At 41.5% G+C, this 17,169-nt stretch overlaps 1 protein-coding gene across 1 annotated transcript in view; it reads right to left on the bottom strand.

The window, feature by feature from the left end:
* Positions 1 to 16,822, bottom strand: part of LOC140722858 (uncharacterized) — a 247,995-nt gene extending 231,173 nt beyond the window's left edge. Inside the window, exons 1-5 of the mRNA XM_073037498.1 lie at positions 16,738 to 16,822; positions 12,936 to 13,082; positions 10,705 to 10,905; positions 3,458 to 3,595; positions 1,218 to 1,418 (exon numbers count right to left, since the gene is read on the bottom strand). Of these exons, the coding sequence (XP_072893599.1) occupies positions 1,218 to 1,418; positions 3,458 to 3,595; positions 10,705 to 10,905; positions 12,936 to 13,082; positions 16,738 to 16,822 (772 nt within the window). The remainder of the gene's footprint in view (positions 1 to 1,217; positions 1,419 to 3,457; positions 3,596 to 10,704; positions 10,906 to 12,935; positions 13,083 to 16,737) is intronic.
* Between the last annotated feature and the right edge of the window lie 347 nt (positions 16,823 to 17,169).

The raw sequence follows: 17,169 nt of genomic DNA, 5'->3' as shown, positions 1-17,169 counted from the left end.
TTTGGTTTTTACTGATATATTCGTCAAAAATAGTTCAAGACAAAACATGATATAATCGCATTTTCCTATATGGTCAACATCTTCCTTACTGATCATTCTGTCCTGATAGTTACAGGATATCAATCTGAACGGGCCTCCCCCTTGTCGGTGCATTAATACGCTGGGTCAAAGCAACAATCATTTAATAACTGAATAAATTCACTTTCATGCAATCCATGCGCCCTTGCATTCTCCACTGAATATTTACGTAATAAAATTCTCCCATAACTATAACACCACCTTCAGAACTTGATTGTCTAATATTCTGATGGAGTTTGTTAAAATCTCGATCAGCATTAAGGGGTCTATAATATACACCGAATATTATTCCTTTTGTCTTCATACTTTCAGTTCTCACCCAGATATATTTCACTAAGTCTCAATTAATCTCCTATGATATGCAGCCTCATGTTTAAATTCTCACCTATGCACATGGATACTCCGCCACCTTTACGATCTTGCCTATCTTTCCAAGTACAATGTATTCTTTAATACTATATTCATCGCCATACTTTGAAGTGATTATCAGTATTTCTTTTTCATTGGTGGAAGAAACGATTCGTATAATTGGTGCAGAGTACATCTCACTCACCATCTTTAGATTTCTTCATAGTAGTATTGATTTTGCAGTCTGATGTCTTCTGCAGGCGGGGTGATGTTTATAGAAACTTCTGCCATGTTCTCACCAGAACCTTCATGAAGGACATGAAAGGGTGAGATTAACTGCAATGTGTGGTGGTGGCATCCGTCTGTCTCGAGAGACCATGGATCTGCTCCTGGAGTTTACAGGGCGCAGGCCTAGGCAGGGTTGTATGGGAGACCGGCAGTTGCCCAAGCTGCAGGCTTTCCCCTCTCCACGCAACCGATGTTGTCCAAGGAAAGGGCACTAGGACCCATGCAGCTTGGCACCGGTGACGTCGCAGAGCAATCTGTTGTTAAGTGCCTCAAGGACACAAACACGCTGCCTCACCTGAGGCTCGAACCAGTGACCTTAAGGTTACTAGTCTGATGCCTTGCCCACTAGGCCACAAGCCATCACTAACTGCAATATCTGTTCTGAAAGGAATCTGTTTTATGAAATTATATCAGAACCTTCAAATAATGAAAGAATACACAACTAACGGGGAAGGAAAACACAGGTTTCTTTCGAAACGAGAGATGGTCTATAGTATGTGTACCTGGAAATGCATGTTGTTCACCAAAGTTATTCCGCACATTTGTCTCTTCAGCAAGTTCATAACCGTTCGGATAACACTTATTCCAGTACATATTCCAGTATTTGTACATGAAACATCCAGCAATTGTTCCCGCTATGAATGGGTCAACGACAGCAACGACAGAGATCCAAGTGTTTCTGCACATTTCCTCTGCTGTTTTTTCTGTAAACAGAGAATGACACAGACATTATTGATCACATACCAGTGAGGAAGCAATTCGCCCACAAATATAAAATAGCTTGTGAATTAGTTTCCACTGGACTACACATTCTGTCCTTTACAGATATACAGCATTGATTCTGGTATTCTGTCTATTGGTTCATAATTGAGTACTCTGGGACGGCAGAATCAGGCAATTTGCTCTCACAGGCTTGCCTGTCTTATCTAATTACCGAAATAAACCGGTGGTTATCCTGTACAAAATTGAGCACAACACACTCTCCAAAAACAACCAAGGAAAAAAACTGCAGATGCTGGAAATCCAAACAACGCACACAAAATGATGGAGTCTGAGCTAGAAGGTGAGGAAGCGCAGGAAGAACCACACAGTGATAACGTAACCGCGAGGGCATGCGGAAGGGTTGAAGTAAAGAGCTGGGAAGATGATTAGTGAATGAAATACAGGGATTGAGAAGGGGGAATCTAATGACTCCTTATCCTTATGTTCCCAGTTCTGATGAGGGGTCGCAGCCTGAAACGTCTACTGCACTCTTTTCCTTAGATGATGCCTGCCCTGCTGAGTCCCTCCAGCAATTCATGTATGTTTCCTAGATACTTTTCTGCATTTCCAAACAACCACATAATGAATTTAGCGATATGTATGGAGATCTAAGAGCATATGTCTGGATCTCGAAGAACAAAACAGTATCCGGGAATTTGAGCCGTCTGGGACATTTGGCATTGGGGCAAAAGGGAATAAGAGGTGAGCTTATAGAGGTGTGTAACACAGAAAAGTCACAGAAGTGAATTGTTTAATAGCGACATGTAATGTAACGCTTAACTTTTTTAACTCTTGATTGTGGTCAATATATATTAATATACCACCCAAGGAATTTATAGAGACAACACTGAAAAGGCAGATATATTGTCAGTGAATTATTGAAGTATATGGACAAATAGATTAATACATCGATGGCATAAGTATAGTATTCGTCTTAGAATGAAGGTTAACTTCGCATTTGCTTTTCTCACCACAGAATTAGCCTGAAAATTAACCTTTAAAAATCCTGTACAAGGAACCATTTCCATTTCAGCCTCATATGTTTGAACTTTCTCTCAATTTAGAAAATAGTCCTCATTTATTCCGTCCTCCAGAGTGAATGATTATACAGGTCCGATATTGTATTCTATCAGCCTCTTCTTTGTCGATTCGCCTAATCTGTCTAAGTCATTTTGTACTCTTTCTGACTGCACAGAACTAACTTCTTCTCCGCCTACCATGGACTGTTGAATTGTTAAGCAGCCTCATGTGTGCCACTTTCCTGAAGGACCTCTGAAATTCCCATTGCACAGTCTTAATCCTTTCACAGTTGTCTATCCTGCTCGTTATTTCTTCAAGGAATTCCAACAGATTTGTCACACCAGTTTTCTCCCTTGAGGAAGCCATGCTAACTGCAGTATATTTTATCACGTGCCTTCAAATTTCTCAGTACCACCTTCTTAACAATTGATAGCATGTTCCCAAACAATGAGATCAGACTAATTGGCCTGTAATTTCCTTTCTTCTGCAGCTTTCCCTTCTTGAAGGCCTCGGAGATTACTAGAAGTCTCCTGGAACCATTCTACAATCTAGTGGCTGCTAAAAGATTCCTCCTCAAACTCTTCCACTAATTCTTTCAGAACCCTCGGTCGAGGTGTCTTATACATATTCAGGAATTTCAGTTTCCACGTAACCTTCTCACTGGCAATGACATCTTCACATTCTTTTGACCCCTGACACATGGCATTTCCACCATACTGCTAGAGTCTCCAAAAGTGAAAAGGATGCAAAATACTTAAAGAGAGCAGAGCTTAGTCGTGATGGCCCTAAACGGCGACTCCTTCTCTTGCATCTTCGGAAACATTTCTAACTTTAAAATCTCTTTTTTTTTATTTTCAGAGTTATTTTGAAGATATTGATCTGGAGTTACACACTGATTTCAGTTCTTTGCGGGAATAAGATTCGCTCTCCGGTCTTCTCAACTGGCCGTTACCCAACATACCATAGCCTAAAAGCTTAGCTCGCCTTTGGAGGCCAGGGATCTCGTGGTTCTGGAGAAGGGCGTGCCGAAGATCAGTGTCCCGACAGGAGATCATCTTTTCATGGGAATCAAAAGATATTCGAATGTGTGCCCAGAGATCTAAGATGATTGAGCACAGAGGTCTTAAAAAGCGACTCAACTGAATTTTAACACCGTAAAGCAGCGAGATGTTTATATATATATGGCTACTGCAAGTCTCTGACTTTCCTGTTGCTTTGATACACACTTCAGTTCTCGGTGTGGGTACCGATGCTTTTTTATTCCAGGTAGGGGGAAAGGAGCGTTGCTTGCTGCCGCTTACGCACGGGAGAGAGTGAAGCTGAAAGGGACTTTAGGGTTCTACCATTTGACTGTCATTCAATCTCTGTGGCACTCCTCTGTTTTTGTGGATGGTTGCGAAGAAAAAGTATGTCAGCATGTGTATTCCATACATTTCTCCGACATTAAATGTACCTTTGATACTTTGAAACATTTGAGGTTCCTCAAGCACTTCCCAAATCACCTTAACCGTCCTGAACATCTTGAGCAAACATTCCCACAAGGATTTTGAACCCGCTCTCGTTCAAGTGTAACCTGTCCCTTTTGTAAGGGCCGTACCTTCCCGAGAACAGATCCCAATGGTCCAGAAATTTGAACTCCCTTCCTTGACCCCAGCTCAAATTCCTCGGCCAGACATTCAGCTGCCACATCATCCCATTCTTACCCACACTGGCGCATGGCACTGTTAGCAATCCGGGACAACTTCCTTTGAAGTCCTGTTTTTCAGGGGTCTACCTAGCCCCCCAAAACCTTTCTGTAGAAGGGACTAGTGGGAACTGTAGTTGAAAAAAAAGAAATGAAATCATGGGTGATTGTCTTGTACATACTGTATCAAAATGACAGTCAGGTAGACAGAGGGGATTATGTGGCTCTATTGGCAAAAAGTGAAATAAATCATTAGAAAGAGGTGACATCAGAATGTGTCTAATCATTGTGGATAGACATGAGATACTGCAAGGGTAAAAATAGACTGATGAGAGTTATATACAAACCTCCTAACAGTAGAAAGGGTGTTGTCTAAAAACTGCAATGGGAGATAGAAAATGCATGTCAAATTGTCAGTGTTACTATAGTCACGGAGGATTTCAATGTACAGGTAGATATGGAAAATCGCGTTGCTACCGGATCTCAACAGAATGATTTTCTAAAGCGGCACCAGGTTCACATATGGCTCAAGTTCAGAGGTCGATCGTTCACAGACTTTAATACAAATAGCGTATTAATACAATAACTGTTATAAATAATACTATAAATGCTAGGCCAAACAGGGCCATTAACTAAAAATGGAAAACAAAGCCTACACTGCGGCTGAAAATAACTGCTAAGAATACATCTAATACCGCTAGAATTCAGAGTCAGTTGACTTTGCAGTCCAATGCTTCAAGCAAGGTAGAATGCAAGCAAGTAGCGAAACATTGCTGCATCCAAGTCTACGATGTAATGAATGGAATTAAATACCGTCACAATGAAATAATAAGTAGGTGACACGTGCATTTTCACGAGCGCCATTGCCCAATCTGCTGCGCTGCGAATCCATGGTTGTGACAGGACTCCTCTCTCTCTGGACGCAGCCCCAGATGTGCCACAGGCCTAAGCCCGCTGGAAGTCCCGGATGAGTGACTTGTCCAAGAGGAAGTTCGACAAAGTGACACTGTGAAGCAATTCATTCTGAAAATGGGGACCCTCCGATTGCTGCTAAATGGGCATCTGCTTCGACAATAAAACTCACAGAATCCCTGAGCCTATCACAATAAACTTAACAAGCGTAAGCAGAAAGTACCAGGAAACCGCATTACAAAGAGCGAATCGCTCGAGAAAAACGCAACGAATTCTGAAACCATTAATAACCGTTGTTAAGCACCAATTAACCAATTCAGGTGCTCTAAAAAGCTCAGATCACAATAGTCTGGTGCCCTGCACAGGCTTGCAGAAGTCACTACTGAAATCCCTTCCCGATAGCTGGAACCTGACATACCAGGAATACCTGAAAACTCGAGATCCAGGGACGACCCGAGAGACCTGGGATACTTGAGAGGGAGACGGGAGGAACTCAAGAGGCAGGTAGACATGGAGATCCAGAGAGGCAGGGTGCCCTGAGAACCCAATAGGACCCAGAGACCAGGGAATCCCGAGAGAGTGAGAAACCAGAGAAACGGTTGTTGTGACAGTGTCAGTGGAGTGAAATAAAGGAGTGGTCTTATTTGGGTGTTCAATGTGTGCACCGGCGAGAGGTGAGAATTCTGAGTTGGTGTCACTCCTTACCTCCCTGGACAATAGTTGGCCAAGTGCCAATTTGGGAGAGACCTCGTTATCATAGGCTCAGAATGTTCTCGGGTTTGCATCCCCGAACGGGAAGAGGATTATGAGAATGTGGCAGAACCAAACTCTCAGATGCTTAATGACTGGCAGTGATCTGATAATGTGAAAAACTAACAGCTACTGCTAGAGAATCTGAGAGATCCAGCCACTGATGTAGTGAGAACTTTGCAGACACAGGACCCTTTGGCTTCTTCCACTGGGCACATGCAAACACGAGAAATCATTTTTAGATGCGATGACAAGCCCAAAGGAGGTTATGACAGGATTTCTAACGTACGTTACTAAGCATGCTTCTGTTCTAGAAGGTGGGGACTACGACTTATCTCCCTTAGTGTGATCCCCAGCCCATCTTTTCAATCAGACATTGGTAGACATGATCAGAACCTTCGGATAAGTAAACAAGAACAAATGAAATCAGCATTCTGGGCATCTGGTCCACTGCTACAACTGCACACAAAATGAAACTACCGGGTATTCGCCGTGTTATCTGATGTTTGGCAATGAAGCGAGTTTGCCCATTTCTATTTCTATTTTGGGACTGGCGGCGAGCATTTTACACAGAACACTAATATGAAATATGAAATATATGTCCAGTATTAGAAAGAATTAAAAGCTTACGAACTAGCCGAGTTTTCGGCTACTTTGCAGAATCAATGAAGTACGAGGATGGAAGATCAAAGGACTGGGTTCTCTCAACTGTTGCCTGGAGACCGTGTCCTCATGAAGAACTTGGGGCTACCAACGAATCATATGCTGAATGACCGCTGGGCTGCTACGCCCTATGTTGTCGAGAGTACCCGTTTTCCTACTGACAGCAGAGGGTGGGAATGGACCTGTCAAGAATCTCCATTTGCACCACCCTCTAACTCTGGGTCAAGAGGAGTGTGTTGACCCAGAGCCTGACCTGGACCCTACACCGAAAAGGGGACTCCGCAGCGACATGAAAGAACTGACGGATAATCAGCGGAAAGGGCTGGACTGAAGCTAAGCATTGAATTTCATATGGACACAGAGGCTGAAGAAATGGGGGGGTGTGGTATATGCTGCCCTTTGCAAACTCCCCAATCACTGAAGAAGATATCTCCAATCTTCCTCATGTTGAGGCGGGTGTAATGAGAAGTACTAGCTACAGACAGGGAGGTTTGCGTTTAGACAATAACAGGTGGCTGGACTCTCAGGTAACTGGGCATGTTGCCGAGACCAGACAAACGACAAGGTGACCAGAGTTATCGAGAGGCACGAGTAATGTCAGGGAGGGGCATCACCATTCAGCAGAAAGAGCCCTGGTAGAGCCTGAAACTGATGTATTAAATAATTGGATAAGAAGGTCTCAAAGAGACAAGAAATCTCCACATAGCCTGGGCTATGTCGCTCCTGGGGAAAAATGTGTAGCAGCTATCCCCTTGGTGAGATATGGTACACCTCGATCGGATGTCCTGGTGTCACGGGATTTCTGTAAGAACTTGTATTAATCAGGAAGGGTAGATAAAGTAAGAATGCAGGTACAGCAGGCAGTGAAGAAAGCTAATAGCATGTTGGTATTCATAACAAGGGGAGCTGAGTATAGGAGCAAAGAGGTCCTTCTGCCGTTGTACAGGGGCCCTGGTGAAACCACACCTGGAGTTTTATGTTCAGTTTTGGTCTCCAAATCTGAGGAAGGACATTCTTGCTATTGAGGGAGTGCAGCTTAGGCTCACGAGGTTAATTCCCGGGAAGGCGGGACTGTCATATCTTGAAAGATTGGAATGACTAGGCTTGTATACACTGGAATTTGGAAGGATGAGAGGGGATCTGATTGAAACATATAAGATTTTTAAGGGATTGGACACGCTGGATGCAGGAAACATGTTCCCGATGTTGGGGGAGCCCTGAACCAGAGGCCACAGTTTAAGAATAAGTGAAAGGCCATTTAGAACGGAAACGAGATAAAACTTTTTTTCACGCAGGCAGTTGTGGATCTGTGGAATGCTCTGCCTCAGAAGGCAGTGGAGGCTAATTCTCTGGAGGTTTTCAAGAAAGAGTTAGATAGAACTCTTAAAGATAGCGGACTCAAGGGATATGGGGAGAAAGCAGGAACGGGGTACTGATTGTAGATGATCAGCCCTAATCACAGTAAATGGCGGTGCGGGCTCGAAGGGCTGAATGGACTACTCCTGAACCTATTGTCTATTGTCTATATTTCTCTCAAAGCCATGAGGACATAACTACTTTTGATGAGGGATATTGTAAAGATTTCACTGCTAGCGGAATGCTATTTCTGTTGAAGCAGCGTTTGGGGTGTGGTTAGAGATAACGGGTGCTTTGGTATGTGAGCAGTCCAATCAGGGGTGGTATTTTTCTTTTGGGTGCCTGTCACCGGTGTGAACCGTGGTCTATGCTCAGCGGGAGATAATGAGAGAAGGTACTGGAGAGAACCGGTGGTAGGAGTCAACCCGGCGGGGACCGTGATTCGATGGAGCAGGCTCTGGAAATTTGCTGAGGAAGGATGAAAATTATCGCTGGAAGAGTTGAGCAGAAACCCCTTCGCATTTAACAGTTTAATTATAAAGGGCCTTTTTCTGTTTGCTTTTTGTTTTTTTTTTCCTTATTTATCATTCGGAGATATAATTCTTGCAATCGTATGCAGTGTGCTGTCTGTTATTTCCTGACACCAAGTAGTAACAGGGTCCCAAATTACAGAGTATTCACTCTTAAAGTGGCTTGGATGGGAGTGACGTCACAATCACATGGATTTAACAGGAACGGAGTTTGTATTCCCACGGTTTACACAGCCCTACGATAATGGAGTTTCATACCATACACGTTAGGCTTACTGGTCTGTAGTCACAAGGGTCAGCGAGGTCACCCTTCTCATACACCGAGAAAATGTTAACCCATTTCCAGTCCTTTCAGCAGTCTCCACTGACTGTCTGAAAAATCGATGCTATAGGTTTTTATATATAATCACAAACCTCTTTAAGCACCCTTGGATACATATTGTTTGTCCCTGGAGAGTTATTAATTTTCAGCCTGTTAGGCTTCAGCAGGATCTTATTGTCTCAGATCTCTAAGTCACTTTATAGAATCTTATTTTCCCCTACACTTACTGGCAAAAAGCTATCATTTTGCAGCTGAATACATTGTCAAAATATCAGTAAGTATATCCATTATGTACTTTTTGCATAATTTAACACCCTATTATTATTGCCATGCACCTAACTTCCTCCTTGATTATGAAAGAATTTACTATTAAAGTATTGAAAAATATCCTGGGGTCGATCGTAACATAATGAGAAATATCATTCTCAACCTGCCCTTTGACAGTTTTGATTTTCATCTTGACAACAGCTGTCATAGTTTCATATACCCGTTGGTTAACACTAATACTATTTTCTCTGTATTCTTTATATAGCTCCCTTTTCTTCAATTGTTTTCTCTACATCTTTATTCTTCCATGTAGCTGATCTACTGTTTTTTTCTGCTTCTCCCGATCTTCAGCTGAAACATTTCCTGCAGTTCATGTTTTACCTCTTTAAATCGACCCCATTTTTCCTCAACTGACTCAACGTCAAACTGTTCCTTCCAGTTTACCTTCTGAAATTTTTAGCACATTTGTGCAAAATTTGCCTTTCTGAAATCAATGTAATATCTTTGGTTTTTACTGATATATTCGTCAAAAATAGTTCAAGACCAAACATGATATAATCGCATTTTCCTATATGGTCAACATCTTCCTTACTGATCATTCTGTCCTGATAGTTACAGGATATCAATCTGAACGGGCCTCCCCCTTGTTGGTGCATTAATACGCTGGGTCAAAGCAACAATCATTTAATAACTGAATAAATTCACTTTCATGCAATCCATGCGCCCTTGCATTCTCCACTGAATATTTAGGTAATAAAATTCTCCCATAAATATAACACCACCTTCAGAACTTGATTGTCTAATATTCTGATGGAGTTTGTTAAAATCTCGATCAGCATTAAGGGGTCTATAATATACTGCGAATATTATTCCTTTTGACTTCATGCTTTCAGTTCTCACCCAGATATCTTTCACTAAGTCTCAATTCATCTCCTATGATATACAGCTTCATGTTTAAATTCTCACCTATGCACATGGATACTCCGCCACCTTTACGATCTTGCCTATCTTTCCAAGTACAATTTATTTTTCAATACTATATTCATCGCCATACTTTGAAGTGATCATCAGTATTTCTTTTTTTTGTGTGGAAGAAACGATTCATATAATTGGTGCACAGTACATCTCACTCACCATCTTTAGATTTCTTCGTCGTAGATGTGATTTTGCGGCCTGGCGTCTTCTGCAGGAGCGGTGATGTTTATAGAAACTTCTGCCATGTTCTCACCAGAACCTTCATGAAGGACATGAAAGGGTGAGATTAACTGCAATGTGTGGTGGTGGCATCCGTCGGTCTCGAGAGACCATGGATCTGCGCCTGGAGTTTCTAGGGCACAGGCCTAGGCAGGGTTGTATGGGAGACCGGCAGTTGCCCAAGCTGCAGGCCTTCCCCTCTCCACGCCACCGATGTTGTCCAAGGGATGGGCACTAGGACCCATGCAGCTTGGCACCGGTGTCGTCGCAGAGCAATGTGTTGTTAAGTGCCTTGCTCAAGGACACAAACACGCTGCCTCACCTGAGGCTCGAACCAGTGACCTTCAGGTTACTAGACTGATGCCTTGCCCACTAGGCCACACGCCATCACTAACTGCAATATCTGTACTGAAATGAAGCTGTTTTTTGAAATTATATCAGAACCTTCAAATAATGAAAGAATACACAACTAAGGGGGAAGGAAAACACAGGTTTCTTTCGAAACGAGAGATGGTCTATAGTATGTGTACCTGGAATTGCATGTTGTTCACCAAATTTATTCCGCTCGTTTGCCCCTTCAGCAAGTTCATAACCGTTCGGATAACACTTATACCAGTGCATATGCCAGTATTTGTACATGAAACGTCCAGCAATTGTTCCCGCTATGAATGGGTCAACGACAGCAACGACAGATATCCAAGGGTTTCTGCACATTTCCTCTACTGTGTTTTCTGTTAACAGAGAATGACACAGACATTATTGTTCACATACCAGTGAGGAAGCAATTCGCCCACAAATACAACATAGCTTGTGAAGTAGAATCCACTAGACTACGCAGTCTGTCCATTACATATATATAGTATTGATTCTGGTATTCTGTCTATTGGTTCATAATTGAATACTCTAGGACGACAGAATCAGGCAATTTGATCTCACAGGCTTGCCTGTCTTATCTAATTACCGAAATAAACCGATGTTTATCCTGTACAAAATTGAGCACAACACACTCTCCAAAAACAACCAAGGAAAAAAAACTGCAGATGCTGGAAATCCAAACAACACACACAAAATGATGGAGTCTGAGCTAGAAGGTGAGGAAGCGGAGGAAGAACCACAGGGTGATAGCGTAACCGCGAGGGTGTGCGGAAGGGGTGAAGTAAAGAGCTGGGAAGATGATTAGTGAATGAAATCCAGGGATTGAGAAGGGGGATTCTGATCACTCCTTATCCTTATTTTCCCAGTCCTGATGAGGGGTCTCAGCCTGAAACGTCCACTGCACTCTTTTCCTAAGATGATGCCTGCCCTGCTGAGTCCTTCCAGCAATTCATGTATGTTTCCTAGATGCTTTTCTGCATTTCCAAACAACCACATTATGAATTTAGAGATATGTATGGAGATCTAAGAGCATATGTCTGGATCTCGAAGAACAAAACAGTATGCGGGAATTTGAGCCGTCTGGGACATTTGGCATTGGGGCAAAAGGGAATAAGAAGTGACCTTATAGAGGTGTATAACACAGAAAAGTCACAGAAGTGAATTGTTTAATAGCGACATGTAGTGTAACGCTTAACTTTTTAACTCTTGATTGTGGTCAATATATATTAATATACCACCCAAGGAATTTATAGAGACAACACTGAAAAGGCAGATATATTGTCAGTGAAATATTGAAGTATATGGACAAATAGATTAATACATCGATGGCATAAGTATAGTATTCGTCTTGGAATGAAGGTTAACTTCGCATTTGCTTTTCTCACCACAGAATTAGCCTGAAAGTTAACCTTTAACAAATCCTGTACAAGGAACCATTTCCATTTCAGCCTCATATGTTTGAACTTTCTCTCAATTTCGAATCTTGCCTTCATTTATTCCGTCCTCCAGAGTGAATGATTATACAGTTCCGATATTGTATTCTATCAGCCTCTAATTTGTCCATTCGCCTAATCTGTCTAAGTGATTTTGTAGTCTGTCTGACTCCACAGAACTACCTTCTTCTCCACCCACCATGGGCTGTTGAATTGTTAAGCAGCCTCATGTGTGCCACTTTCCTGAAGGACTTCTGAAATTCCCACTGCACAATCTTAACCCTTTCACTGTTGTCTATCCTGCTTGTTATTTCTTCAAAGAATCCCAACAGATTTGTCATACAAGTTTTCTCCCTTGAGGAAGCCATGCTAACTGCAGCATATTTTATCACGTGCCTTCAAATTTCTCAGTAACACATTCTTAACAATTGATAACATCTTGCCAAACACTGAGATCAGACTAATTGGCCTGTAATTTCCTTTCTTCGGCCGCTTTCCCTTCTTGAAGGCCTCTGAGATTACTAGAAGTCTCCTGGAACCATTCTACAATCTAGTGACTGCTAGAAGATTCCTCCTCAAACTCTTCAAGCAGTTCTTTCAGAACCCTCGGTCCAGGTGCCTTATACATGTTCAGGAATTTCAGTTTCCACGTAACCTTCTCTCTAGCAATGACACTTTCACATTCTTTTGACCCCTGACACATGGAATTTCCACCATACTGCTAGTGTCTCCAAAAGTGAAAAGGATGCAAAATACTTAAAGAGAGCAGAGCTTAGTCGTGATGGCCCTAAACGGCGACTCCTTCTCTTGCATCTGCGGAAACATTTCTAACTTTAAAATCTCTTTTTTTTTATTTTCGGGGTTATTTTGAAGATATTGATCTGGAGTTACACACTGATTTCAGTTCTTTGCGGGAATAAATCCGCTCTCCGGTCTTCACAACTGGCCGTTACCCAACATGCCATAGCCTGAAAGCTTAGCTCGTCTTTGGAGGCCTGGGATCTCGTAGCTCTGTCGAAGGGCGTGCCGAAGATCATTGTCCCGACAGGAGATCATCTTTTCATGGGAATCAAAAGATATTCGAATGTGTGCCCAGAGATCTAAGATGATTGAGCACAGAGGTCTGAAAAAGCGACGCAACCGAATTTTTAACATCGTAAGGCAGCGAGTTGTTTTATGTATATATATATATAGGTACTGCAAGTCTATGACTTTCCTGTTGCTTTGATGCACACTTCAGTTCTCGGTGTGGGTACTGATGCTTTTTTATTCCAGGTAGGGGGAAAGGAGTGTTGCTTGCTGCCGCTTACGCACGGGAGAGAGGGGAGCTGAAAGGGACATTGGGGATCTAACATTTGACTCTCATTCATTCTCTGTGGCACTCCTCTGCTTTTGTGGATGGTTGCGAAGAAAAAGTATGTCAGGATGTATATTGCATACATTTCTCTGACATTAAATGTGCCATTGAAACTTTGAAACAGTTGACGTTCCTCAAGCACTTCCCAAATCACCTTAACCGTCCTGAACATCTTGAGCAAACATTCCCACAAGGATTTTGAACCCGCTCTCGTTCAAGTGTAACCTGTCCCTTTTGTAAGGGCCGTACCTTCCCGAGAACAGATCCCAATGGTCCAGAAATTTGAACTCCTGTTTACTAACACCAGCTCCACTTCCTCGGCTACACATTCAGCTGCCACATCATCCCATTCTTACCCACACTGGCGCATGGCACTGTTAGCAATCCGGGACAACTTCCTTTGAAGTCCTGTTTTTCAGCCGTCTACCTAGCCCCCCAAAACTTTTCTGTAGAAGGGACTAGTGGGAACTGTAGTTGAAAAAAAAGAAATGAAATCATGGGTGATTGTCTTGTACATACTGTATCAAAATGACAGTCAGGTAGACAGAGGGGATGATGTGGCTCTCTTGGCAACAAGTGAAATAAATCATTTGAAAGAGGTGACATCAGAATGTGTCTAATCATTGTGGATAGACCTGAGATACTGCAAGGGTAAAAATAGACTGATGAGAGTTATATACATACCTCCTAACAGTAGAAAGGGTGTTGTCTAAAAACTGCAATGGGAGATAGAAAATGCATGTCAAATTGTCAGTGTTACTATAGTCACGGAGGATTTCAATGTACAGGTAGATATGGAAAATTGAGTTGCTACTGGATCTGAACAGAATGATTTTCTAATGTTTCTACGAGATGGCATTTTAGAGCAGCTCATAGCTGAGACCACACCGAGATCAGCAAATTTGGATTGACTGTAGTCCTTTGAACTGTAATTGATTAGAGAACTTGGGGTAAAAGAACTCTTAGGGGAAGTGATCATAATATGATAGCATACTGTCTGAAATTTGAGAAGCAAAGTTAATATCAGATATATCATATTACCGAGGATTCAAAGGAACTTGAAAGGCATGAGGAAGGAGTTGGCCTAAATTGATTGTAAAGTAACACTTGCAGGGATGTCCGCAGAGCTGCAAAGACTTTAATATAAGGAAGCAATTTAGAAATTCAGAATGGAAAGAGGATGTACATCCCAAAGAAAAAGAAAATGACATAATCGTGGCTAACGAGAAATCACAGCCAACATAAAAGCCAAGGAGACAGCATATAATAGAACAAAAATTATTGGGAATCTACAGAATTAAGGAGCTTTAGAAAACCAACAAAATGCTACTAAAACGTCATTAAGAAAGTAACGATAGAATACAAAAGTGTATTGAAGAGGATACGAAAAGTTTCTTCAGATATATAAAGTGTAAAAGAAAGCAAGTGTGGATATTGGACCCCTGGAAAATGATGCTACTGTGGTAACAATGGTGGACAAGGAAATGCTTGAGGAGCTGAATCAGGATTTTGCAACAACTTAACTTTTGGAGACTCTGGCAGTATGGTGGGAATTCCAGGTGTCAGGCGTCGGAAGGATGTGAAGCCGTCATTACTAGGGAGAACAACCCTGCGGTTTTACCATTTTTCCTTATGACTTGAAGATAATCGAGCTGCAGTTTAATTTCCTTGATACGATCTCTCGGGAGCTGCCGCTGGGTGCGCCTGCTGCAGATGCGTTAATCGAGGAGATGATAAACATGTCAACCGTAGTACAAATGCTGCCCCGGTGCCACTCTCAATGAATAGCTATGCCCTAACAGACAACGAATGAACCAATAGATCAAAAAGAGAGAAACCTACAAGATACTTTACCTCCCAATACTAATGAGTCAACGCTAATCTAAAACTGGCACACTCAGAGCAATGGCCACTCCACTTGCATGTGTGTTATATTTATTAACTAATATGAAAAATTAATCTAAGTAATCCCGCTCGTTGCTTTGGCGCAGCCCAACTCATGGAAACTGCAGCGAATCTCCGCCTTTACAATCTTGATCGCGGGTCTAACTGAAAAGTAACACCTTTTATGCAATCCCTCTCTATGATTTGTCACTGCTCATTTGCATTTAACCATATGTGTAGAGAGTCTACATAATGCCGGACTGACTGAACAATAACTGAAAGTTCAGGCTATCTCGGACATTAGTCACTGGGCCATAAGTGAATGAAGTTTGACCTTATGGAGCTGCATAACGTCACACAGAGCACACATCCACACATCCACAGTGTGGTCCCACAGATGGAAAACCTTCCACTAGTATGGCGATGCTTAAGGCGAGTAGTGAAAGATTCAATAGTGAAATATAACTTAACATTTTTAATATAAGTGTGATGTATGTATAAATATTTTTCTACAGGGAGATCTTCAGATGGCATTATTACTAGCATTAAAATACACTTTTAGAGTTAGGTGCATTGTAAGATGTAGAGGTAGGTGGGCAAATACAGATTTACGCCGTTTATTTGAGTATATTTTATGAAATGCATCGTCTGGGCCGAAGGGACATTAATGTTCTTTGTGGATTTAACCGAAAGACACGACCAATGATTTTTGAATCCTATCTGTGTCCTTTTGAGCTTTAATATGTTCATTGTCTCCACTGATAGTTTATATCAATTTAGACCAGTTTGTAGAAATTTGTATTCACTATGACACGAAAGAGACTTTTCTGTTGGTCAGTGTCAAAAAAGCCAGATTAAATCAACTATGATTTAATGTTCTGAAACAATAAAACATGAAAGCTTATGGGGGGTGTGAATATTTTTACAGACACTTTACATTCTCTGCTTATTCCAGTAAGTTTCCTGCATCTTTATTTATTTACGTTTCTTTCTTTCTCTCATGTATACTTCACTCTCATTCACCCTTTCTTGCATTCTCTTTCCTTTTTCATTTTCTCTTTCTCTGCATCCTTCCTTCCTAGCATCTTGCATCAAATATTTCCATTCATTGCATCCAGATCAAAGAATTATTTGTTGAGCAATGAATTCAAGCAGCATCAGGGAGTTTTTCGATATTCAGGACATCATGGGGTGAAAATATGTCACTTGGCTGAAAATCAAGCGTGATAATATTGCAAGATATGTATACCAATGAAATAAAATACCGGCATGGTCTCTGCTAAAAAACAACAGTTGACCATGGATGCTTTCAGAAAAGACATTTCTGTAGTATTATTCTCCTACTGAAAATTGCAATGTGCACAATTACAATGGCTTTGATTTCGAAACATAACTTTCAAGCAAGCAAAATTAAAGGTATAAAGAATAGCTTCATGCTATCTGCAATGCCAAAGACATGTAGCATTGCACAATTTATATTTACAACAATTTATTGCACTAAATATAACAATTACCTTTGTGGTCTTTTCCTTTGGGTTTGCTGCACATCACCCTGTTTGCAAAGGCGGAGATTTTCGAGCCCATACCTGTTTGAAGCATGTTTGATTAGAACATAAATTAATCACAGATAAAATATGCAATGTGTCATAATGTTACAAAATGTTCATACTGAATGAATAGAATACTGAAATATTCTCAGGTAACAGCCAGACTTTATGGTGCAAGGTTTGACATGAAAAAGGTATTTCTGAAGAAAGAAGCAAAATGCTATAAACAGAATATATATTAAAGCCTTTGTTTCGAAAGAAAGCAATTAGTTATTTAGGGATATGGCGCATTGCCTGCCCTTCCAGCCCAACGAACTGTACAGTCCTGTAAACAAGATATTTAACACTTGTTATCATTCAGACTTTTGCTGCGACAGTCCACATTAAGACAACGAACGT

This window comes from Hemitrygon akajei, unplaced genomic scaffold (genome assembly GCF_048418815.1).
Source record: "Hemitrygon akajei unplaced genomic scaffold, sHemAka1.3 Scf000091, whole genome shotgun sequence".
NCBI classification, from domain to species: domain Eukaryota; kingdom Metazoa; phylum Chordata; class Chondrichthyes; order Myliobatiformes; family Dasyatidae; genus Hemitrygon; species Hemitrygon akajei.
The sequence above is the reverse complement of the archived record's forward strand: the minus strand, read 5'-3'. Positions and strand labels throughout refer to the sequence as shown.